The 26,981-nt window shown below is 40.6% G+C and overlaps 1 protein-coding gene across 1 annotated transcript; it reads right to left on the minus strand.

Annotated features, from left to right (window-relative positions):
• Positions 1-554: 554 nt before the first annotated feature.
• pcsk2 (proprotein convertase subtilisin/kexin type 2) lies at positions 555-26,415 on the minus strand. Its single transcript, XM_010783218.1, has 12 exons — positions 25,918-26,415; positions 24,101-24,205; positions 18,956-19,069; positions 18,431-18,539; positions 17,164-17,201; positions 12,741-12,817; positions 11,606-11,694; positions 10,826-11,001; positions 8,027-8,242; positions 6,613-6,713; positions 5,048-5,275; positions 555-1,620 (listed from the first exon to the last, which is right to left on the minus strand). The coding sequence occupies exons 1-12, from the start codon at positions 26,098-26,100 to the stop codon at positions 1,131-1,133; spliced, it is 1,926 nt and encodes a 641-aa protein (XP_010781520.1). The 5' UTR covers positions 26,101-26,415; the 3' UTR covers positions 555-1,130.
• Positions 26,416-26,981: the final 566 nt, after the last annotated feature.

Consider the following 26,981-nt stretch of genomic DNA (forward strand, 5'->3'; position numbering starts at 1 on the left):
TGCTAATCACTTTGCTTCAAAGAGGGGGCGTTAACAACAACTCTTTCCTACTAACTATGGCTTGCGTGTGCACTATTGTATACTGCGCAGTGTTTGTGGTGGTCTCTGTCGGTGATGTTTTATAATGTATGTGAAATATTGTCGCTTTCACCCGCCGCGGTCTAAATAGCTGTCTTTGCTGTTTAGTTTTCTAAACTATGTCTGGTTGAGTTGGTTGTGATGACCAAGGTCTGTGATGTTGTTCGATGAATGTGTTGGCCTTTTTTGACACTTGCTCTTAAAAAACATGTAACGCAGTTGTGTAAACTCGGATTACATTTTTTAACAGCCAACTTTTTTTTTTTTTTTAAAGTAAGCCTACTTTGAATGGGGAATACTTCTTTAGGAATGTACCGTACATGTAAGCTCTTTTTTATCTTGAGTAGCCTATGATTTTGTGATCAAATTCTTGGTTTTACCCTTTCAAATTGTTGGCCCTTGATATGACAACAAATGACCTGCTACTCTTTCTCATTGTGTTCGGTTTTGTGTTGCAAATCACTCACATGCTTTAATAAACAGCTGAATAGATTTATTATAGCATACGTCAAAGATTATGAAATATGAACTAAGGACCACAGGCTGCAGATTTTATCACATAATATTATTCTTGTTTATATAAACAGTGTATGTCACATAAAAATATAAACTGAAAGAAGTATCACTGCTCTGTTTGCAAGATATTAAACTTTAAGTAGAATGACACAGAAAATCATTTACAGTCACAACCTGTACAACAGTTGGCAGAGGAGAGGTGCAGGGCAGTTAAAGCAAGAGCATTAAAGAGTGGTTATTATTTGGTCTATGTACAATTCTGTAGAGTGTAAAAATCCAGGTGATATGGTTTGCTTTCTCTAGAACAGTTTAATAACACTTTTATCATGATTGGATTACATGAAACATTCATTAAAAGATGGGGGCTAATTGAAACACTTGATAACAAAAAGCAGATTGAGGAGGGGGAGAGAGGTAGAGTACGGGGGGGATGAAGAGCGGGAGAACTAAGGAGATTTGGAGAATGACCGAGCGAGATTGCAGAGAGGGATAAGAATAAGAGAAATTGATAAATTTGGCAACATGCAGACGGCAATTCAGTTGTTTTTACTCAGCAAGCTCTTCAGACTTCTCTCTACAGCCTCATCCAGCTCCTCCTCCAGCTCCTCCTTTTTGGACATAGCGAGTTTGGACTGATAATCACGTACTATCTGGTCTATGTAAGGGGCACTTTGTGTTCCGTGCAGCATGAGAGTCCACTCCTTCAGGGCTCCGCGCTGGGGTTCATCGCCCTGAAATCCCACCTCCATGACCCAGGTCCCGCGGGGGTCTTCGCCCCAGGCGTGGGAGGTCATGAAGGGCCATTTGTCGAAGCCCACCTTGGCGTCGTCGTCACGGGGCCTTCTGCTCAGCAGAAGAGACTTTGTGGCCATGGGGGAGGTCATGTTGATGGTGAGGTCGCCGCGGCGGCTGGCGTTGACCGTGACCACCGCTTGAACGTGCTCCAGGTAGCGGACAAAGTTGTCCTTCCCCTGACAGGCGTCGGTGTTGATGGTCAGCAACACTTTGTTGCCAGACTGGACTTTACTGGAGAAAGGAGAAAGAGGTTGAAGAAGTTAAACCGTGAAGCTGAGAAGCTGAGGAAAAAAATCAAATATCAGTGATTAAAATGAGTAAAAAGTCAGGGAACGCGCTATTTCCTGTATTAAGAAAACCAAAACCAGGAAATGTGAAAACAAGTGTATTGTCTGTTAAATCTGCACTCCTTAATAAAGAAATCAAAACAAAAACAAAAAAGTCAGGGAACGAGTCAAAAGAGTTAAGAATGAAATGCATTTTAATGTTTACATTTACTCACACCTTTCCCTGCTCTCCTTTAAATGTTGTAGTTAACAAAGTACTTGACCTAGTTTTCATATGGAACCACCCCACCTTGACGGAGAGTCAAGACTCTGTTCGTCACACAAAAGCAGAGTCTTTCGTCTGCTTACTTTACCCAATCCTTTATCTGTAATGGTTGGAAGAAAATACTCTGGCCTATAATACATTTATCATCCATTGTATTTGGTGCCACCCATTTCTCACATATGTTCTAGATGCCTGTTTTCACGTGCATTTTAACACTTGCTGTTCAAAGGTCTATTATGGTTTGAGTTCAAAAAGAAAAGAGGGAAGTTTCAGTTCTGTGCAATCATTGTAGCATGAGCAAAAGCTGCAAATATATGCGATTAAATCTCACTGCTTCTGGATTTTTACAATTGTTTTATAGAAAAGTTGTTATTATATAGACAACTAAGGCATATTGCCAATAAACAAAATGTACAGCATGTCATGCACTGGACCGCCTGTGAATTCTGTCTGCTTTTCAGAGCACGAAGAGATCCTTTTTCTTTTTGTCACGACGGATTTGTTCAGAGGAGATCGTAAAAGCAGGCAGGTATTGTTATTGCTTTGTGGTCGGGGGGACATACTGCTGTTCTCATCTCTTTGGATGATGGAAGGAAAGAGTGAGAACCCAGCAGGGCAGGGGTGTTGGCCAAAGGCTATGAGGAGGCTTAATAACATTATTAAAGGCTGGAACCACGCCACAGGAAGACAAGAAACAGAGACTGAGAGCGATGTGTGGAACAACACTCAGTTTGAAAAATGATTAATAGAGCACTATGCTGAGCACAGAGAGGTGTGTGAAGCAAATTACTAGCCCAGAAAAACAGAACAATTCACAGTGGGGTGTTTCACAGTAAGTTACGCCCTGGAATTCATATTGAGACGTTTGTAATTATCAAATACAGTTTTTTCTATTGACATAATAGGTTGTAGTTTAAAAGAAAGTATAAAAATACAGCCTTAGATTTATTTTACAAACTAGCAATTTACTGCCATGACTGTTTGTTACCAACAGCGTGTGGGTCGGTGTAGGATTGCACTTGTTGATCAAAATGAATGCTTGTTTGTAATATGGGTGTGGTCGGGGAAAGTGCTCTGGAAGTTAGGGGTAGGGATGGGGAATTGGCCATTTTAATACCCAACTAGCATCATGGCTTCTGTGATCCAATCAACAATACTCTCTGGTTTAATTATTATTATTAGTTTATTAAAATGTAAGATTTTGTAAAACTAAATCCAGCAGAGAATATGTTAACATCTCACTTTTGACCCCTGAATGATTCTGTGCGCAGCAGGGGCACAGTGCCCATCAGATAATGTGTCATGAGTAATTACAGCGGTCGGTCAGAGAGCAGAGACAGATGCCTCTGAAGGGTAAGACCGGTGCAGATTAAAAACAACCCCACCGCTCAGTGGGACCCTGCATGCCAGCTCCACTGATAATGAGAAGTTCACCTCCAGCTAAGTGAGCCACAGTCTGGCAGAGCAGATCAATGCTAAGAGACTTTGCAGGCATGTTGGTGTTTATTTTCTTTCTCTGGCGATACACTGTCACCAGAGGTGGGCTTGTTGTAATTACATATCCTCCAATAGAGACAGCATTATCCCTGTCGTACTGCGGAAAAACAGTGAACTGATTAAAACAAATTAAAAAAAGAGACCAATATCTCTCTCCTACGTATACCTCTATGATCAGTTTGTCTGTTTATGAGCTAAGACCTGATAATGGGACGGATAAAGGCACATCTTCTGCATGAAAGGACAAGCCCAACCATTTGCATGAGTTGTCCTCACGATGTAAGCCACATAACACTTAAGGGATTTTCCATTTTTATCTGGCACTACCCTTAAGGGAGGCATTTTCTTTTTTACACACATGCACACTTTCACACCATTTTGTCGTGACTGCCTCATCTGTGGAGCACTGATTAGAGGCTAAAATAAGAAATCGGAGGTGTTGATGGTGGCACTAAAATGCACAGGCGAAACGTATTCAGTCGGTTTTTTTATCTTCACACACACATTGACACTTTCACAATGAAAGTTCAGTGTTAGGGTTCACACATGAGCAACTCCACCTGGAATCCCACTTGCCATTCAGTGTAATTGACAGTATTTCCAGGACACGTCACGCTGGGACATTTGTGGTGCTTTATTTAGAACTAATAAGAGGGCTAGCCACAGGAAAACACCAGGCTTCACACACAAGAGAAATCAAAGACATGAGCAATGGAAGGGTAGCAGAGGGAGAGAGGGTAGAGAGGAAAAAGACAAGGAAGGAGGCTGGAGGTAGGATAGAGAAGATGCGGGGAAGAAGATGGGTGACACAAGGGAAGATGCTGCTCAATGTGTCTGAGGATCTCCTCCAAGGCAGAGTCCAGATGGTCTTTAACAAAGAAAACTTTACTCGTATCGCAAATGCAATCTAATAATAGTTCAAAACCAATATAAAGGACATAGTCTCCCCTAAAAGTGCTAATGCTATGCTACTATAATGTTTAGCGTTAAGCTAATGTGCTTAACTACAGTAACACTTTAGAAAGGGTTTATACAGTACTACTAACTGACTTACATCGAACAGCAATACAATTTGGTAACATGAGTAAAGATAAGTCACTATAAGTTACTGGACACACCAGACCAACTGTGTTTTATCGCTCATGAATTACACTTCTGTTGGGCAATAGGAGGACTCTCAAAGGGGATTTGAAAATAATTCTTTTTTTTTTTTTTTTAAACTGAAAGAATCCTTAATTTTCCCTTAAATCAAATTTAAGATGACACCATTTACATGTATGGGATGGTGTTTACGATGAACTGTGAGAGTAAAAGAGAAATGCAGTCATTATCCAATCGGATGTCAGGACATCAGTCTATGTCATTATAAATCTACAGGACCATTAACAGACTGAGCAGCTAATCTAAATATGACTGGGTTATGAAGTGGACTCTCCCATGGCAGATGTTATATTGAATTACTCAGTAATTAGATGAGTGTGTCTCTTTTGCTCAGTAGTGTTTTCCCTTCAATGTTGTGTCGAACTGAGTTGGAAAGTCTAGAGTAAACTGTGTGCAAATGGTAGTTGTGTCATAGCATTTAGAATAAAAGAGTAGTAATGTGACTTACTGGACATCCTGAATGGATCCGGCTATACAGTGGAAACGCTCAGGCACAGTCTTCCATTCCTTGGACATTTTCACCATGCCCCCAGCGTCCAGAACACCGTAGCCAAACAGGTGGTTGAACTCCAGACCGACGCCGTTCCTCCTCCACTGGTGGACCTCGTCATGGAGCTGGTTCCTCTTGGAGGTCAGGACTGACAGATGCTGCATGTCTCTCCATGTCAGGTCAGGGCTAAGGCGGGGGGAAAAAACAGTCATCAATGTGCCAAAGACGGAGGCAGGGGGATGAAGGAAGGACTTAGTAATGGAGAAGAGAAGAAAATGTAAAAAAATAACTAGTATATATAAAATGAAATAATTTAACACATTTATATTTAATGGCTTTGCATTTTGTCCATGCTTTCAGTTATGTAAACTTCCTAGTGTATGTACTGTAAGCAGATGGTGGCCTTTGTCTGTGTCTCCCTCCATTATCTGGCTGTGTGTAGTGACAGCTTTGTTCTGGCTGACTCACTGACTCCTGCCGTTGGTTCAAGTGTGCTTGGGCAGTAAAAAGGCCGTGCAGTCGTCCTAACAGCCTTGTGTGTTATTTGCCATCGGACAGGGTGAGCATCCGCTCCTCCCAACAGCAACATCATTATTCTGTGTGCAGAGCAAACAGGGTTTCTTTGCTCAACTCCCCTAACTGGTGTCAGTTAATGGCAGCAGAATGTAGTCAGCCTGTAATGTGAGAAATGAAGTGTCTGAGAGAAAGGAAAGGCTCTCCTCTGGGATTTGTGAAGCACTAATTCTCCAGGTTTTAGATTTGTCATATTCGTTTGATTAGGTGTGGGTGGGTTTACTTGTTGGCATATATTTTTAATTATTTTGTTATCCACAAGGAACAATCTAGACTGAATTCACAAGGATTATAACATCAACTCCCACTTGTAAAACAGTGTTATAATGGCACTAATGACACACATCAATAAAAGAAGCTTTGATTCACCATTTAGTCTAGTACATACAGTTTCCAAGTACTGCAATGTGTTTTATCATTCCAGTCTCTCTGCTACAGAGCTAGTAATGAATAAAACATACTGTAAACGCTGAGCCCAGCGTAACAGTATTTCAACTCTATTTTTCTAGCCTCGTACTCAGACATAAAGAGCAGTGCACGAATGATGATGTGTGTCCTTGGCACAAGTATGTACTTTGTGGGCAACACAATAAGTGCTGTTTTTCTTTTCATTTTAGTTGATGGTTGTGATGAATAAGCAAGTGATGTGAAGAACTGATTCATGCTTTTAAGGAGTTCAGAGATACGGAGAGAATAAAGGATCTGAGAGTGGAGATTGACAGAGGAAGTCAGATACATCAGTGCGGTATTAAAGCTCAAGGTTGAACCTCAAAAACACAAGCAGTTCCTGAAGGAGTAGCATATAACATTGTCCTGTTATATCTCACATCTACATCTTATGGTTTAAAGCATGTCATTGTGACATTTATGTTCCAGCATACAGGGATCAAACATGGGATGTATTAATGTCATTAATCACAAATAGTATAAAAGATGTTTGTAGTACATACTTCGCCTCAATAGCCAGAGCAAAGACACCGGCGGCCTCTGGAGCTGCTGCTGATGTCCCGGAGTGACGCAGCGTGCAGTTTCCATACAGGTCTGTGGTGGCCTGAAATAACCCAATCACAGTATTGTTAGTCACTACCGGCTCTCCCCTTCACGCTCCGGCAAATGAGAAGAACATACACAACACTCCGTCTTTTCTGAACCCCCTCCCCTCCCCCTTATGTTCATGCAATCTCTAAGCTACTATCTCAGACATTCAATGAAAATGTTCCCAGAAAGCATTTTCATTCTACGGACTTGTGCTAAATCGATATAATCCTCTGGCTTTATTTATTTATACGTTTTGGAAACAATTTTGAAAAAGATAAACAAAAGTGCAGTGTACTTGGCTGAACTGTTATATACACTCATCAGCAGACGAGTCATGCTTGTATTTACTGAATAAGCATTTGATTATTTAATTTGGTGCTTAATTAGAAATGATAACAGATTGACTGGAATTAGAAGGGAAACCCTAGGGAAGATCTGTGGCTCTGTCAACAGCCAAAGGTGATTTGCATAATCACAAACACAAACACTGCTGCTTTTGTACACTGGGAAATAGTTTTTTTTTACATCGGTATGCTATGGAGTGTTGGTCTTTAATCTCGATGGGTGCATGCGACGAGAGCATTCCTTTTCCTGACACGGTCCTTCAAGGTCAACGGATATTTTCTGAATACAAAGAAGTAGGCAGAACCTGTCTTGCATTATTTGCCTCTCTTTTCAGAGATAGTATACTCCCATCCATTCCTTCTACAATTAAACTTAACAGTCAAATAGCTATATGTTGAAGTTACAGATGATTGTGTATGCTAAGGTCAGTCATTCAATTTACTTTGATCTCTCTTCTGATTGATTTGTTACTTGTCTTCAACAGAAAAAAAACACTTTAAGCAAACCTAATAACCTCATAAAAGGGAGCCTTTAAAATCATGTTCCTTCTCATGAAGCATCTGCTACGACCTGATTGCCCTGATCAACACAGTATGCCAGCTGCTCTGAGCAGCTACAGCAAAATGATGCATCTAGACGTCCAGAAATGTAATTACAGAAAAAGCTATTACTCCATCTGAACCTCTATTTTTCAAAAGCAGACAGCAATAACAGCTTCTTCAGCTTTATACCTTGTCTCATCCAATCTCCCAAAAGGCCAAGCATACAGCACTTGTTGGCCAACTGAAAAGGAGCTATTTACAGTCCAGTCTATCTTTGAGAGACATAACAGGTTACAGAGCATTGAGTCGTCTTTAAATGCTAAGAGTGCACGTACCCAATGAAAAAGTCAACTTCTGGGGCCATTGAATATCAGAAGTCTTTGATAAACTTTAAATAGATTACTCAAACATTTATCTGCTTAAAGAAAGGCACACTCACGACGCCGGCCTCTGGGTTCCTCTTGCGTCCGTTGCTGAACGTGGATGCCAGGGTGGAGGAGCAGCTCTCATCGTACAGGGCGGTGCGTCCGTCATTGATGGCTGAGTTGATGGAGATTGTCCACATGCTGGAGGCGTAACCGTCACAGTTGCAGTCGTCATAGCTACCACCATCTCCCGATGCCCACACATAGATGCTGCCTTTTCCTCCGCGCCCCTAGAACCACATGATCATCATCCCAAAGCTTAATACTAGTTGGACATGGGTAAAGATAACTATTGGGTATGTATCAGTATTTGCCTGTTAACAATTATGCAAATGATCAGAGACCAAATTAGAATAACACAACTAGGACAGATACAGCCACTTCAAACATGTTATATTATATATTATATAAAAAGACATATAATTTGGGAAACTATCAATCAATCAATCAATCAATCAAATCCTTACTCATACTTACGAAGCAAAAAAATATATATATTTCTTCAGTCACGTCATTGGCTGCTCTCATTACATTACATGTTACTTGTTACGCTTTTATCCAAAGCGACTTACATACTCAATACTGTGGACAATCCCCACAGGAGCAATTTGGGGTGAAGTGTCTTGCTCAGGGACACAACGGCAATGCTGACTGCAGTGGGGTTTGGTTTTGGGGTCTGTGACCCCCTGGTCCGAACACCTACGGATAACCCACTACGCCACACGCCTCTCATAGACTTTAAGATGCTTAATATGTGGGCCTACATACAATGACTCTCTAAAATCCAATCAGACTCAGTTACAGGTTGTGGGTGGAAGCCTTTATTTTCTTTTTTTTTGGGGGGGGGGGTTTGATTCGTGTGGAAGAGGGAGAGACCTTGGGAAATTTAAAAGGACACTGAAAAAAGAACAGCTGCTCCATACAATACAATCATGCAATAATTACATCGGTAATATTAATGTGTATAACAAAGGAAAAAGACAAGGGTTATTATACATTTGTAGAATTAAAGAAGACATGGATACTGATTTTAAATGAACTTGATTTGCTCAGGTCATTTCATAGCTGACGGCAAAAACCTGGTGACGTAAACCCTTAAAAGTTGTCAGTTAAATCTTTAAATCATTCTCAATAACTGTAAACAAATAGGGACACACATTCGGTCCTATCTAATAGTTAAGTTCATCTCTTGGTTGTTGCAGCATTCTGAGCATATCAGAGCTGTTATGTCTTTGTAAAGTACCCAAGGCATTAAACAAATACAAACATGTGTATATTTTCTGTAACTCCTTTTTGCAATAAATAGCTTTTGTAGATTTGAACACAGTAAAATGCCATTTTTGTTGCTGATAGTGCCTTGAAACATGATACAACTGTGGCTCAACGCCGAGAGCATCCTCTTCACCTAATGCTGCACCTGTTTCTACAAAAGGCCGACCGTTTCTCTACAGAACAAAAGATCAAGTGGAGGAAGAGTGCCATGTCCTTCCCTTCACTATGCTTATTTATGAAGCTCCCCATTTGAATAGCAAAGACAAGTTTGAGCATCGTTGAGCTCACGTTAGAGCTTCAGGCCTTCTGTGTTCTACACAATCAAAAATAAAGTGCTTTAATTTTGCTCGTCATTCTATTTCATTTATTTCCATTATTGTTGGCAATTTGCAAAACCACACAGTTATGTTTATGATGCAGACTTGAAGCCACTCTGTCTGTTTATATAGCAGGATGTGCTTATTCATTTTAAATCTTTTATTTTTTGCACAGTATCCATCATTCATGTAAGTCATCATTAGAATGTGAGATGCTTGATTAGTTGTGTTGATCAGAGTTTACAGTTAGCTTGGCTCCCACTCAGCTAGCCTGCCTGAGATGCGGTCATTTCAACACAACGCACACCTGCCTGCAACACAGTGCATGATGACTAATCAAGCAGGAAATTGGCAATAGCAATGTTAGCATGGCAGCTCTGTGTGGTGTGGGTGTGAAAGAAGACTCCTCTTCAACCAAAGGGCCTACGTTAAGCCCCTGTATCACCTTGCTGGAGTGTCCTTGAGCAAGACCAGCATGAACAGTTCCATCAACCCTGTAAATACGTTCTGACTTTTCCTTTTGGAGCGGGCAATGGGTTATTAATGAGAAACATATTCTTGTAGAGTAAGGAGTAGTGTAACACATTAGGGATGCTGTATTGGATTGACTACCAAATGCATCCCTATTCTCTAAATCAGGGGTGTCAAACTCAAGGCCCCCGACCTCATTGTATGTGGCCCGGAAGAGCTTGCAAAGAATATAATGTATATACAATACAATTGGTGTAATTGTTTAATATTTGCTTTCTATTATTCGCCCTATACTTCTGCTTTCAGACGTAGTTATTTATGAAGTTATTACCAGAACTGATAATAATCCAATGCAGAGCCAATCATGTCGTTTAATGCAATATTTAATATTATATATTTATATATGTACATTTATATAGTCTTAAAGTTACAACCGGCCCTTTGAGTGCAACCATAATGCTAATGTGGCTCACAATGACATTTAGTTTGACACCCCTGCTCTAAATGAATCTGGGTAAGCTCGAAGGAAAGCAACAAAGACCTTTTTTATCTTCGTATCAGTAGTGAGGAGCTTTACCGTCATGGCAATTGGGTTTAAGGACATAACAATGGCAAATAATGAATGCCAGCTAATTAAGCAGACTTTGTAGACGGCGAATAGATCCAATTGGAAAAGATTCATACAATTTACACCCTTCCTTTTTGGCACATTATTATATAACCCTCTGCACAGCGGGTATGACGTAGCCTCACCTTGTTAACTCCGTCAGCCATAGCCTGCAGCGTGAGCTCTCGGGGTCCGTCCACCGTCTTCCCGTCATCGGTTGGTCCCCAGCTGGCGCTGTAGATGTCAATCACCTGGGGCATGTGGCTGATTGATGACGCCTCAATGATGTCAGTCATAAAGGGCTGGTCCAACATCCTGATACCTGAAAGAGCAATTTCTCCATTTGAATCTGATAGCAAAATGATGGCAACTTGCGGTTTGATATATTGCTAATCCTCCAAGAAAGGTAAGGTAGCTATAAAGGGGTTATCTACATTTCATTAAAACCTTTCACAGCTGGATAGGTTCCGAATATATACCGTCAGCACAATACAACAACATCAAAGCCTTTAACGATAGCAAAAGATTGATGTCTGCTTTATTGAAGCACACAAATCAAGCAGTCAATACTCGTCCTCTTTTTACTGTCTTTACTTATTTTTACTGTTACTCCCAAGGAAGATCCATACAAAACAAAAACATAGAGCTTAATGTTGTTGTCTTGTTGCTATGAGGACTCCAACTGACCTCTGCAGTCATTTGCAGTAATGCTATGAGGAGGTAAACGGTTTGAATGTGCTCCAATGCCAAACAATGTTCTTCCACAGTAACATATATAATACATGATGCGTACACAGCAAAGCACCATCATCATACCTTTGATCCCTCCATCGTACCATTATAGAGAAATGTTATGTTCTATCAGTGCAAACTGCTCATTGTCATTCCTCTCACCGTCCAAACTGCAGCTTGAATATGATACACACCTGCCACCTTCGAGTTGTAGGCGACTCCCACGCCGCAGATGTTATTGTTGGCTGCAGCAGAGACCTCTCCAGCACATCGTGTGCCGTGACTGATGAGAGCAAAAAGCAGAGAATATACTTTAATATAGGTTCTGCATGAATTTGCATGAATTTACAAATGATAAACTGTGGTTTAAATTGAGATGAGATTTCTTGGAAAATATGCAACTTCTAGTTTTGTTGACTTACAACCAGTCTGAAAAAGTGAGGTTTAGCATTTTCTGCAGCCATAAATCAAATCAAATAATCATGAAAATACTGTGATTTGAAGAACGTTGGCTCATAGAGAGGCAATGAGATTTAGACTTCCCCTTATCGAACATTCATCCGAGTCCGAATGAATATGTTTGCACATATCAGTGTTTTGTGTGCACCATGTGATGTGCCTATCTCTCCATCCTTCCGCTCCCTACAGGGACACTGCAGAGAGTCAACCCCTCTCTCCCAGCATGCTTTGCTACAGACAGGCAGCTATTTATAACAACCAGCTGATTAGCCAGCGAGTTGTGCCCCGACAGTCAGCAACTGCTACACTGGCAAACCCAAATACTTCCTTCTCACTCCCACACAGATACACACACACACACACACACACACACACACACACACACACACACACACACACACACACACACATACACATACACACACACACACATATATAGATACATGTGAGCAGATGGAGGCATGGTGGAGAAGGAGAGGCGGAGAAAGAATATATTCCTCTTTGTTCCTCTCTCCGACATGTGTTGCCGTGGCAGTGGATCACCGGTGTGATTGGGAAATTCTAGGCAGATAAGACACTATCAGACAGAAGGTCAATGTGAACACTGAGAAGAGACTAGACGTGTCCTAGTTGTCCTTTATCTAGCTTATCTCCTCCAAGTCAGCGGGTAAAAATAGATATTATGTTTTCTATTGTGTTGTGCCGGACCGCAGCTCTGTTTATGCTGCACCATTATGCCTTAATGGAACTATGTGAAGAGAAAATCAATATAGCAGAGCTACCAGACTCCAGGGAGAGCGTGTGAGTGTGCACATGAAAACACTCTGCCTATGTGTGTATATGGATAGGGGTCGGCTGGGTGAGCTTTACCTGTTGAACCAGTCGTCTGTGTACCGGGGAAATGGGAACGGGTCATTGCTGCTGAAGTCATAGCTGGCATCAGCATTCTGAAAGGACCAAATGGATGCATTTACAAAAACAACATCATCGAGACAGAAAAACAAAAGGAGAGGAATCAGAGAGGATCATTTCATGGAGAATTGGGATGGATTTTTCCAAAACATGGCTTCTTAGTGTGAAATGCTGATGCTGCTTATACTTATAGAGTATAAGTTACCTTGGACTATAACTCACCCCCTGGGCAACCAGACAAAACTATAGCTCATGTTTTATTTTCTCTGGCAGCGGCTTCTGGCACTATGGACAGGTGGTTATACACTTTTGAAAACAGATGAAAAATAAAAATCCAGTTTCAGCCAATAAATCTCCATAAAACCTTCACACCATCATTTTAATATGACATAAATGCAGCTTCTAAGTGTTTTGTTAAAAACGTTTTTCTAGAGAAGTTAACGGAAACAAACTCAGCTCAAATATAACGACAAGTCTTTACTCTACTCTGCGGCTCTACTGGAATAATGTGTGGTCACAGCGGGGATTTCTAGCTGAGAAAATAATGGCCCAATCACTGCCAGCATTTAATTCCACATGGCCAAAAGTAATAGGATAAGAACGAACAGCAGCGGAAAAGCTGGAGGAACAAGACACAGGAGAGACATATCTGCCAGAGAGACATTATACAGTCAACATAATTCCCAGAATAGCCTCGTCTGAGGATCACACAGAGTTGGATTAAAGATTCTGCAGACATCTTCGGGAAAGTCTAACAGTTATTGCTCTTTCTGTACAACACTTCCAAAAGACAGGCTATTGCAATCTGCTCTAATCTCCCCTATACCTGTCACTCATGTCCCTTGGAGTGTTATCTATGTTGCCCTGTAACCCAGTAACAGGTGCTTTGTTTGGTCCGAGTATGGAGAAGCCACAGCCGGGGTCATTAGCCATAGAGCTGAACACATCAGATCAATCTTGGGGGCCGTTTCCACGCGCTCGCCTGACAGCTCTGCTGGTTGACATTTAGACGAGATGACTCAGTCGGCGACAAAGAGAGAAAGCAAAACAGCAAGGCTTACTGACCCAATGGAGAAACACTGTAATTATCAAGATGTGGAGCAGGTGACTCTGAGAGGAAGCAATGCTTACAGCGACAAGGGCTTTCTGACGTAGAGGTGATTCTGTGACTGTTTAAAGAGAAGTGAGGATAAACATGAAAAACGAATGCCAACTGTTTCCCTCATAAGCGATTACTTGTTCACTTTTTTTCTCTTTTTTTTTCTTGGAGAGTTATAAGTGGTACAGCATCAGCAGTGTAGCTGGTTAAACATTTCAAAAATCAAAGAATAGGCTTAAAATTGTTTTTATTATCAACCGAGAGCTGATGTGTAAATGGCGAACATGCTAGTCCCCTTATGGGTTTTGTGCTCAAATTCCACCTTCATTAAATGGAGTGAAAAGTGCTGAGTCCCGGTAATAAATGACACAGGGGTATGGCCATGACTCACTCGCTGTGCTTCACAAGCTCATATCCCCTGCTATCAATCAGACTCTGTTCTTCCTCTGCTGTCCTGTGAGCAACTATGGTCATAATGATGGATTGTCCCCAGCTTCAGACACCTCACCTTTCCCTGGAAACCCTCCACCTTTCTGGGAGCGAGTAGTACTCCACAGATCAAAGAATCAAAGCTGCTACGTTTTCGTAAAACAGTATACTGTATAGAATAGCATCATATAGATAAGGTAGAAACATATTTTTAAGTAGAATTAACTAAGGAGCTTTCCTTTTCAATTCAAATGGTTTTACTTACCTTAAATATTTCAAGTTTCTGCCTATTGCTACTTCTAATCCACCACATTCACCACTACACAGGGAAATAGTGTATGTTGTAATCCATTACATTTACCTGAGGGCTGAAGTTACTGGTTTAGTTGCAGTTTTAGCTCTTGCATAATAGATGCATGCATTTGTTTAATAGCATGTTAGCTATATTTGGTAGTGACAGCTTGGAGAGACACAGTGAAGGCAGGGGGGAGAATGACGTTAAGACATGATGTCTGTGAGTTATTATTATCAGTTTTACTAAACAGTGATTATCTTCCTTCATACTTCTAAGATTCATTTAATTGATTTAAACAAACAAACGAAAACACTATCTAATATTCTCTCCCATTGCCAATCTCCTAGATTTAGCTTGTGGCCCTTTGGAGATGATATTTCTGTACTGATTTTGAATGTACCTAAAATGATATGTTGTTATTCTTATACTTTTAATTAGGTACAAATCGATATTTCTGAAACTCAAAAGGCACATATTTTAAATCCAGAGTAAAGCCCGTCATGGTGTTTGGTATGTTTTTAATTCCTGAAGCACAGACAAAACACCCCCTCTCTTAGGGCCATTCATCGTGTTATCATGGCTGGTTTCAACTGTCCTTTGGAAACTGATAAAGCTAATCTGTAATCTAGAGAGCAGAAGCAGGATTTCTGCATAATGTGACTTTATGAGAAAGTCCTTTTGCGAAATGCGTTAAAGTCAAAGGAACATCAGATAAACTATTTGACAAGGTCCGAGCTGACAGGGAAGCTGGATACTTTACATCTGATCTTGGAACAGCTGTTGTGAACATGATGTTAAGATGTTTATGTCGCAGTGTACGGTGAGCTTCTGGGAAGAAAAGAAAATCTCTGCCAATCTCTTTTAGATTTTAGAAACTTTGACTTCTCTCTCTATTACTCCCTCTCTTCATCCCTCATTCACACAAAAGCAACAAATGAGATCAATGTATTGTTAGTGTGACATCATAAAATGTTGTCATGGTAACTTCCCTGACTGTAATAACACTTGCAGACTGAATAAAAAACCTGTCACCTGCCGATCAATGCTGCGGTTACTTCGAAATGCTCTGAATATTGTAGTAGCCAAACACAATAGCAGTATTGATCAGGTGCTGGCAAACTTGGAGATGGAAGGAGTAACTGCACACTCATAGCTCCGTAGCTTCAGGAATAAGGTCAAATCTTCATCACGATTTTATTACAAAGAAATGAATCACTGATAGTTATCATTTATTAAAACTGTTAAAGGTAGGAGAAACAAATAATACAGTTTATCTGCTATTAAATCTGCCGTATTTGTTTTTATGTGTGCAAAACAATATTCAAAAATGCCATGAAATTGAACTGGCAAGCTATGAATGTCTTATCTCAGGCCAACACATTTTCCCAATCAACAAACCATATCAAAATATATCTTATTAAAGGTCGTCATCACATCAAATAAGAAGTCCTGAAGTAAAAAAAAGGCTGTGCTTGTCCAAAGCTGATATGCATGTACACGTAAACATCCACATGGCAGATGCCACATAAACCCAATATTGCGTGTTTTTTTTATGTAATAAGACTGCTGATAGGAGGTCTTTGTGGATCTGCGAAAAACCATGGCGACGGTAACAAAAACAGGATTACATACAGTGTCTCTCTCGCTCACTCACACACAAATACACACAAGATCTATGCACAGCGTGATCCATCACTCCAGTAGAGCGTGCTCCTGCATCACCCCAGCTGAGGCTGAGTGTTATTTTTGGGGCCAAGGCTCATCTCTGTTCACAGGCGAGAAACATGCAAAGGCAGGCAGACATAGTGCCAAGAGTACAGACTGATGCACACTGGAAAAAAACCCAACTATTATGCAAGCTACATTTCAAAGGATCTCACAGTGTGCAATTGAGCTGAGGGGGGAAAAGCATAACAGAGAGCACACTACTCGTGTAATCTTTAACACCTTTTTCCAACAATATATTAACAAAAAGAAAACAAATTGGTCTGTCTTAATAAGAAAATAGAGGTATTTGTCCAATTTTTTGAGGCAAACGAATCACATAACCCAGTCTGTAACAACAACCTTAGGCACCCTGCAAGGTTTGTATTTAAACACCCTAGATTCAATACAACAGCAGTGTGCAGTCGTGCTGACGAAGCTGCATATTTTATAATCAAATCGCACTAAGCCTTCTTCGCTTCCTTGTTCCATTAAGCAATCCTTCTTGTCCTTTAAGGTTTTATCAGTATTCTGGAGATAGAGCATCACATTATGCAGCGCCAACTACCCTGGCATTATCTCTGCTTGTGACAGATCGGCCTGCCATTGTGCCTGCCACAGTGCAGTGTGCATTAACATTAAACAGCTTGGCTGGCCGTCTGCCTGCCTCTGCGTCTCCACGAATACAAGGAGACTCGGCAGCCATGAAGGCAACGTGGAGAGCACCTGTCACTGCCAATGGCACGCCGAAAAAAGCCCATGAAATTCCTCCACCTGAACCCCTGCTTCACTTATTAACAGCACTTCAGAAAATGGAAGGAAAATATGAAATCCAATAAGACTGGAGTACTCACATAATTTGATGCCAGGTCGGGATGTAGATAGTCGATTCCTGAAATGTGATTTTGACATTAATCAGTGATATAATTAAGCCCGAGAGGAGGTGCTTCACAGAGGATACTGTGACCTTCAGTGTCTTCTTCACCACATTTTCATATAGTTTGGTTCTTTACTCAGGAAACAAATAACTTAACAAGAGGCGCTTTCACACCAAGTACTTTTTTTTCCGCTGACGTCAATTCTTCTTCTTCTGCTTTGGGTTTACTGGCAGGCCGCAAACAACTTCACGGCGTATACTGCCACCCGAAGTCCCGGAGCCCCCCGGGTAAATCGCCAGAACGCCAACACCTCCTCATCACTCCACCGCTCCCACGTTTTATTTTGTGTTGCCATAAGTTAGTCTCTCTCCGTTGGTGCGCTGGGCTAATGCTAATGCTAATAATGCTATTGCGAGCAAATAAAATGGCAGCTTCACAAAAACTTTTCTGAGTTTGACGGGCCGTGGTTTGCAATTCGCCCAGCCAATCAGAAATTGGAACCTTTTCCCCCCCAAGCAAAGTATCACCTCTCTAGCAGGGACTGAAAAGGGGTGAAAAGGTTCCCGAAAAAAAGTTTGAGTTCCAGATCTTTTTGGTGTTAACGCAAAATCCCAGGAACTATCGGAAGTATTCCTGGGAAAAGTACTCCGATGTGAAAGCGCCTAATGAGTAAATGTATTAATCGATCAACATAGGCTATAATTAATTGCCAACAATTTGATAATTTGTTACTATTTTCTTTATTTGAAACCTGTTTTTTAAGCATTATCTTATTATTTACTTTATTATATTTGTGTATTATAATCTACTGCCAATTTCCACACCATTTCCCAACACTATACTATCAAAAAGGTCATACACTGATAAGTACTGTAAATTGAACCTATTTTAAAGATACTTAGAGTTTGCGAAAATTCCACTACATCTTAGGCTTGAAAATTATAAAGTTGGAATTTCAAGTTGGGTTTTGTTGCACACTGCGGAATAGCTTTAGTTGTATGTCTCATATTAATTCACACTTTGATTCAGTGAATCGCTTTTAACACAGAATGAACAATCTAAACGAATGCACTTTACCGAATTGTAAGTGGTTGGTTACCATACATACTCTTGAAAACTGCCTTTTTTTTCATTCCTTATAGATAAAAATAGAGTTACTAATCGAATGTGTACGATGAACATATGCATGTATAATATAAAGTGTTTTCAGAGAGCGCTCAAGGGTAAAACACTTTACACTCACCGTCATCCATGATGGCGACGGTAACTCCTTTGCCCGTGTAGCCCAGTTTCCAAGCTTCAGCCACATTGAGATCCAGCCCAGGGGTCCCGTCTGCCTGGCCCGTGTTTATCTAATCACAGAGGCAATATGGAGAACATCCATGACTCATGGCACCCAGTTGAGCAACATAGAAACATTAGTCAACATGGACCATGTGTGTGTGGGAAGAGGAGGCTATGGATAAGGACTGTTTGGGGGTGTGAGAAGGGGAAGTAAATGTCAGCGAGATGAGTGACAGCGAGCTAACCGCAGCGTAAAAGTCACGCTTGCCAGTTAGAGTAAACAAGAGGGGAGGAAACTAGGCGGCGTGAATGCAGCGATGAGGTGGCACGGACCTTATTGGCAAGACTAATTAATGAATGAATAACAACGTTGATTCAGAAAGTAGTGGGGAATATGCTGGCCTCTGAGTAATTAGGGTGGAAGAATGGTGGTTCGAGCTGAAGGTCAGGCTGCATGCAGACTGCTGCTCAGCTGATAACTCACCAGATACCACTGTTTGGTGAATAGAGGGTCACTCATGTTGACTTCAATATCATTGATATCTCTGTAGCCTCGCTTCTGACGATCAAAACCCTCTTGCTCAACGACATTCTTTACCTGGGGTGGAAAAGCAAAAGAAATGCCAGGTCAGAGTCAGTTCAGGCAAGAAATGATATCACAAAAACCTTTTCTGAAAGGATCATACAAAGGGCAAAAACGAAATTGTTAGTGCACGACAGTAACTCGGCTGGAACACGTAAGTAAACTAGAAATAGGACTTGGTATGAGGGCTGAGATGGAGGTTTGTGCTGCTCTGTACGCAGGAAATCATCAGAGCCAGCTGTGCTCTACTGTACCATGAAGGCAGAGTATCATGTAAATCAAAACCCCTATTCTTCCCCTGCTAATCAGAAGGGCTGCAGCTGGAGCCAAGGCTTCCAAACTCACCTGCTACACAAGAGATGGAGTCTTTTTTTCTCTGCTCCCCGTCCATTTTTAACAAAAAGCCAGAGCAATTACATTCACAAATATGCTTGTGTTTCTTGGAATCATCAAAGACACTTAAATGCGGATGAACAGCTGTTTTTTGGATTGAAATTGCTCACTGAAAGCTGTCACAATACTAATAACCAAGCAGTAGGAGATAACGTAGGACAGAGGACGTAAATGATGAGGATAAATGTCTTGAAATGTAGATGCCTTATTAGCTGACAGCTTTTATCGAAATGACTGGCAATGGTGTTGTATTTGAATTTCTGCTACATTTAGAAATCAATACACTCCTAATATTTCACTGCCTTCATCGTTGTCAGCATTTGTGGAGAGGACAGCAATCAACAGCAGCCAATACATGTGTCATTCCTAATTTTAAATGGTATCCAATTTACTGTGAGCTTTCATTAAATAGTCCCCCATTCACACGTTAGGAAAAACTGAAGAGGTTAAAGTGAGGTAAAGGAAGTATGAGTCATTACATCTATTAGAGTCTGGCAATGTCTGAAGTATGTTGTACTTTAATACTAACAGTACTTTTCACCAAGGTCACAGAGGAACAATTATATCATTTGAAAGGTTGGATCCTTTTTATGTGTGTGGGTGTACAGGGAAGGCCCTCTTTTAATAAAATGAAGCACTCCAAACATTTAATGGACACTCATGTTGTTCCATTATCCTACCTTTAAATACTGATAATCATTTAATACTAAACAAAAAAGGTATTTTCCAGCTACATTTTGAAAGCATGTCCCTGTGGCTGAATGTTCCTCTTGTACTCACCATGAGCAAATTCACTGCAGAGTGACGGAGAGAAACAGTCATTGTCCGGTGTGTTTACCACCACAGATAAGAGAGCAGAGCACTTAAGATGGCCTTTTAAAATGGCCAAAGCCTATTCATCCGGATCTGTCTTTTATGGCATACTCTAGGCAATCAGGATCTACACACACACACTGTAAAACGACACGTCTGTAAGTCTTTTAAAGAAAAAGTCACTTCTGGGAAAAAAAACCTATTTGCAGATTAATCTTCTGTCTGGAGGATTTAAAATGGTGAACAATAATGTATTTTTTCGTTTTGATTTGGCCTTATGTCACATTTGCTGTTACATAAATGCATTCAGAGGGAAACTACCAGGACTTTCTACAATGAGGTCTCCCTGCATCCCCCCCTTCTCTCCATCCATCCATCATCATTTTATCCCATCACTTGGCAGGAGAGCTGGTATTTCCATTGAGACGACATTTCACACTGCCCACTCACAACATCAAACAGTGCATGTGCACCGCCATCACTCGCCGCCTTTGCCCCTTTGCCCACTGCCTGCTCCCAACGCTCCAGTTCACTTCAAATCAAAGAGCTTTGCTGCCTCTCTCCTTTCTCCTTGTCCTTATCCTCCAGGCTTTCCCAGACATGTGCCTTTCAGGGCCGGGGATGCTGCTCATTCGTACAGATCTATCCTATTGTCCACCTTTTACAGATTGTATTTGTATCAAGTAAAAATAATATGAGAGAAAGGAACCACAGATGGATGGATAGGCCAAGCCAGGATACATGGATGAATAGACGTCTCAATTGAAATCCATGTAGGGCATGTGTTGTAAAAGGACTGCAGAGGACAATATCCGAGGAATAAAAGGAAAAGCTAGTGGGTAAGTCAAAAGTGGGTCAGCAGGCTCCAGTAATAGAGTTCAACAAAGATCAGGGCTTCTGGGATAAAACAACCATCCAAATACATTCAAGGCTTCTGCTCAATTGAGTGTTGACTCCTTTTTCAATCTTTATTTCGAACAGATTACAAAAATAACAAATAAAAAAAATCAAATGTGAAAAACAGAATACCGTATTGTTAAAATACAGTATTTATCCACATTCATGATAATATTTATATATTCAACAACAAAATATTATTAATTATTAATAATAATAATAAATCATATGTGTCCGAAAGGAAGCAAATGCTTATTAATTCCCACCCCTGACTTGATCAATGATTGTCCTTTAAATCATCACGCAAGTTATACCTACTTACATTTATACATACATATACAATAATTTCTCATCTTCAATCACCTCTCTTAATTCTCATAGTTATCCAAAAAAGTGTTTCTGTACATCCTTTTAAACTGAATTATGCTTGTGCTTTGTTTTAACTCCTGCTCCAACCCATTCCATAAAATCACCCCACAGGCTTTTATACTCATACTTCTCAGAGTTGTTCTGACCTTGAGTTGTTTAAAATGTAGATTTCCTCTCAAATTATCCCCACCCTCTCTGTCTACGAACAATGTTTTTAATTTCCTAGGAAGTAGATTATGTCTTGCTTTGTACATGATTTGTGCCGTTTTAAATTTAACCAGATCAGTGAAGTTCAATATGTGTGACTTCAAAAATAATACATTAGTGTGTTCAAGATATCCAACATTATTGATAACTCTTGTAGCCCTTTTTTGTAATGTGCATAACGGCTGCAGGTTGGTTTTGTACGTGTTTCCCCAAATCTCCACACAGTAAATCAGATATGGCAATATCAGTGTGTTATATAGAGTATACAATGAGTAGTTCAGAATGTGTCTGGCCTTTCCCAATATTGCGATAGTCTTAGCCAGTTTTGCTTTTACATGAGTGATATGAGGTTTCCAGCTGATGTTGTGCTCTAAAACCACACCAAGGAACGTCATTTCATATACTCTTTCTATGTTTATGTTATCTAGTATTAATTCCACCTGTGGATTTGTTTTATGTTTTCCAAATAACAATCTTTGTTTCGCTTATATGTAATGATCATTTGTTTGTGTCAAACCAATGTTTTGCTTTAATAATTTCTGCTGTTATCACTTTAATTTCTGCTGTTATCACTTTAAATGAACACAATAAAACTACTACAGAAATGTCAGACTCCTATACTGTATACATTAATGTAGATGCAACGAAATCCTTCCTTTTGACAGAACTGCACTTGTAAGACCGAGAAATGCACATCTACCGCCTTGAGACATGGGAGAAAGACACTTCAGAATGATAAACAGGCAACATTAAATCAGGCTAGCTGACCTCATCCATTCTAGTGATGCATAGAAATCAATAACTGCAGTGTTGCATATGAGCATGTCAAGGATCTGATTAAAACTTAGCATCTGGAATGTAGACCTGGCCATGTCCACGCTGTGACACTTCCATTAGCTGTATTCGCTCGTTGGAGTTGCTCGCATATATTTTCATTAGCACCTTTCACAACCGCAATTAGAGGGGTTAGTTGATTGTCTACAACGGGACCTCCACTTTCACCGCCTCGTTCGGTGGGCAGCGCTAAACACACAGCAAATCACCCAGCCCAACTGTTTATTTAAATTAGAGCTTCAAGACAAAACAGATCCTTGGTATTAAGTAGATTTGTCAATTCTTCACGGAGCCCACCGATAAACAATTAATCTACAACTACTGTTCAGTATTTTCACAACACCAACACCATTAGCTGGTTCCAGCATCTTGAATGTGCTATAGTTGGATTTAAGAGAAAGGAAAAGCAATTAGCGGATATCACCTCGAGCGCTAGGAAACTGTGATCCACATCCAAAATGACATACATTATTTCAGCCTGTCATTGGACTTAACCTATGAATGCTTTACAGAAGGCATATAAACACAAATAATACACACAAAAAAAATATGAAGGAACCCGATTCAAAGCAATACAAAAAAACATCTAAAACTATCACCAAAAGGCATGTTTATAACAGGGAGTTTAGATAAGTAATTTGGAGCTGGATATTGAATTAGTGGCATCCCACAGGGTTTTGAGTTACCCTGAGGCCAAAAACACTTTATTTTCTTGAAAATAGAATCAAAGAAAGTCAAACAGCATCAATGATCTTACAGATAATGATAGTTATATTGGTACCAGAACAGATACATGTTTATATATATGAACAACTGTTGTTCTTCTGTCCTTCCTTACACACATGAACCACACCTCAATATATTTAAATGTATATTCAGGTTTTAGGGATTTTATATTTCTGAAAATACGTCATTTTAATTGTTCTGTTGATCCTTTATTATTATTATTGTGAGGACCGTTTGAATGCGGTTTCATTTTAAAAAGTACCGGCAGTGTTTGTCTTGGCAGTCGCTTAATAAATCTTACAATCATAAGACACCGTCTGGGGACCAGCGCTTCTGACATCATCGTCATCATCACTACACCAAAATAATTAAAACATACAGAAACTACTCGCACAATTAAGTGTCATTAATGGGAATCGACATTTGCATTATAAATGAATAACTTCTCTACAGCTGCACTTTGCTAAAGTCTATCACCCTCATGCTATGTTCTTAACTCATATCTCTTTCTATCTGTAGCTATATTGAATGTGTGTTTATTTTTGCTTCTTATTTAGTTAGTCCTGTGTGTATGTAGTGGCTCTTAATGCCATGTGGTCTGTCTATGGTGAGCTCAGTTTGCTCTGCAGTTTGAAAGGTGATTTGTTACTGTGTTGCTGAAGCCCTATTTTTGGACTGTTTACTACATGGACACTCAAAAATAACCCTTGTCATGCAAGGTGAATGGGTAGCCCCACTCTTTTTGGAACATGTACAGAAAACACACAGTGCTTTTATCAGTGTGCGTCTGTGTGTGTGGATGCTTACCCTGCTGTCTTTTTGGAGACGCTGTTTGCTGCGAGCACTGCGTTTGCTCCGCCTCTTTGAAGTGTCTTGAGGATAGAAGTGGAAGAGCCCCTCTCCAAAGGAAAGCTGCGTAAAATAAAAAACAACAGAGGAAGAGAGATCAGTAGCAGAAGCCGAAATGAGAGTCAACACAGAAGCAGCAATAACAGAATATATGGTAATATAAAATGTAACAGAAGGACGGCAGGTCACCTTACAGATGAAAACAGCAGCCCTGATTCCCTGGCTTTCCCCGTGCGGGCTATTTTAAGGCACTGGAGAACAGTGCTGGAATGAACCATAATGAAACCACAAGGGCAGGGAAATGAGAAGCATCATCCAGAGCCTTCCCTGCGGCAGATTAAAGACCCCCCTATGTTTCAGTAACAGCCAGGGTACGGGTCAATCCTCAAAATAAACGCTTGCAGATGCGCCTGTCAGATCTAATATGGAAATGAAATCCTCACGGAAGCACGAGGATTATTCTCATCTTCCGCTGCTCTTTAGGTCTATTGTTGTGGCCCAAACACATAGATGAAAGCTCATGTATGTGACGCAAAAAAGCAAATACAAAAGCCGCACATCCATTGAAAGCTCTTGCAATAATCAAAGGTTTTTTATTAGTCTTTGCTGATCTCCAAAATAAAAGAGAGAGAGAGGCTTTTATCTCTCTTTGTGCTCACATTTGTATGGGTCTGGATCCTGTGCCCCGGTCTTGTTAATTAAGCAACAATAGCAGATAATTCAAACGACACGGATTGTTTAATGATGCTTATCCCATTAAGACAAATATAGCTGCAGATTACATAACCTGGGAGGCAGTAGATGGAGTGGGGGGTTATCTAGTGCGAGAAATAGCAAACAAGATAGCACAGATGATATTATGACGGGTTACAGACTGAAATAATGTTTTTTCTGTGGAGGTAAAAAAAAAGAAATCAGAAAATCCTTATTCAGAGCAGCGTAGACACTCTCTGTTCACAGCTACGCCTCACTGGCTAAGGCTCCGGCCAATTTCACCCACACATTTATTTTGACATGTGACAAGGCACACACACTGACAGGGAATTATATCCATTGGTCTGCCATAAATGGCTTGTTATCTCTTTTGACTTGTTTTGATACGTGCTGCATTTTTCAAGCTATTTGAATACACGTATGTCTCAAGTGAGTAAAACCATGTCTGCTAGGAAGGCGATAGTCACGATGAGCAATGTAAATACATCATGTTTTAGAAATGTCCAATATTAAATAAGGTTGAGAAATAGTACCTCAAATTAATTCAATGTAGATAAACACATTTCATCCCATTCATTATGGGAATTGAATGACTTAACACATGGGTTTGAATTGTCCATTTTCTAAAAGCTATGGTTAACCTAAACCTCATGTTGTGAGTGATGTAATGAAGATAACAACATTATTCCACAAAATAAATTACGTCTTTTGCTTTATGGGACACAAACTGGATGTGATCTTCTAGTCCCTGGGGCTATGCCAATGGGCAACCTACTAGCCAGAGCCTGCATTTGATGACGTCATCAAGCCAAAGTGTAACGAAGTCAAACCATGCTTTATTCTCTAAACTAAACTGCTTTGTTTTGCGCAATGTTTGACTATTTCTGAGGAAAGTGAAGATAATGTTAAGTATACCAAATAGTGTAAGCTATGTTTCAGGACTAATTACTTTGGTTTGCTATGAGACATGAATTCTTAAAGTTTTTCCCTGAAGAGAAAAAACAAAACAATATTTCCCGTAGTGGCAGAAAGCGTGACAGTTTTCCCCCGAGCATCCCTACCTTGCGGGCACTATGGAACCCATGTTGTGTTGCAAGTTGGTGCGCCTCGTCCTGTGCGCCCTCGTGCAGCTGAACCAGGAGATGGTCCGTAGAGACTCCTTCTGCAGCCTGCGTCGCGAGCAGCAGCGCGTTCAGCAGCACTATAAATCCCACGGCTGTCCCATGGCGGGGAGATCCACACATCGTGTCTGGCTTGTGTCAATCCGCCTGTCTGCCTGCCCGTCGGAGTGAAACCAGTGTGCGGGATGCTCCGCGCTAAAGATGGGAGGAGGTGGAGGAAGAGGAGGAGGAGGAGGATGTAGAAGGGGTCGAATCAAAGCTTTTGCGGACGCATCTCCTCGTCGTCAGCTGATGGAAGTTATTTTTCTCCGAGGTGTAGCCGCTCTTGCTGTGTGGTGCGAGTGGGGAGGTTTTGTGTTGTGGACCAAACCTGCATCCTCAGCTTTATCTCTCCTCTTCCTCCTCCTTTCATCTGTAATTCATTTACCTTACTCGCTCGGGTAGTATGTGCGCGTGACGTTGTGGCCTACCAATGGGCTCGAGCGGGTGGGTCCCGTTTCTTAGAGCTAGGGGACACTTTTCAGCACTTTGGAGAGCTCCTCCCATAACCCTCAGTGTTGATAGGAATTGTATCGATTAGTGTGATGTTGATGGGCTTTTTTGAAGGGAAAAAAAGGTACATTTAAATCCCGATAGGGAATAATGTGCCATACAACTCATTTGGACCTTTATGAACAAATACCTCTTATAGAATTCCAATGGGCACATATCGAAAATACACTATTCACATTTGTTTTTTAAACCATATGATGTAAAGCTCCTTTTCACCCAGCTCAACCCTCCTTTTGTAGTGGAATGTAAGAACAGTGATAAAAAAAATGATATCCTGTCTAAACATCAGTCAGGCTTCAGAAAGAAACATAGCACCATCACTGCGACAATGAAAGTGGTGAATGACATTACTAGTATTTTAGATAATAAGCAGAGTTGTGCAGCTCTGTTTATTGACCTTTCCAAAGCGTTTGACACCGTTGATCATCGCATCTTAAAGCAGAGGCTACTCA

Source organism: Notothenia coriiceps, unplaced genomic scaffold (genome assembly GCF_000735185.1).
Source record: "Notothenia coriiceps isolate Sejong01 unplaced genomic scaffold, NC01 NC01_scaffold00024830, whole genome shotgun sequence".
Classification (NCBI taxonomy): Eukaryota; Metazoa; Chordata; class Actinopteri; order Perciformes; family Nototheniidae; genus Notothenia; species Notothenia coriiceps.

What these genes read in the sequence shown, in the direction of transcription:
- pcsk2 (XM_010783218.1), bottom strand. Translation starts at nt 26,100, where the DNA reads ATGTGTGGATCTCCCCGCCATGGGACAGCCGTGGGATTTATAGTGCTG. An exon ending in GGTTCCATAGTGCCCGCAAG is followed by an intron (nt 24,206 to 25,917) that starts GTAGGGATGCTC and finishes TATTTTACGCAG; the next exon opens with CTTTCCTTTGGAGAGGGGCT. An exon ending in CCGACCTGGCATCAAATTAT is followed by an intron (nt 12,818 to 17,163) that starts GTGAGTACTCCA and finishes TGGTCCTTTCAG; the next exon opens with AATGCTGATGCCAGCTATGA.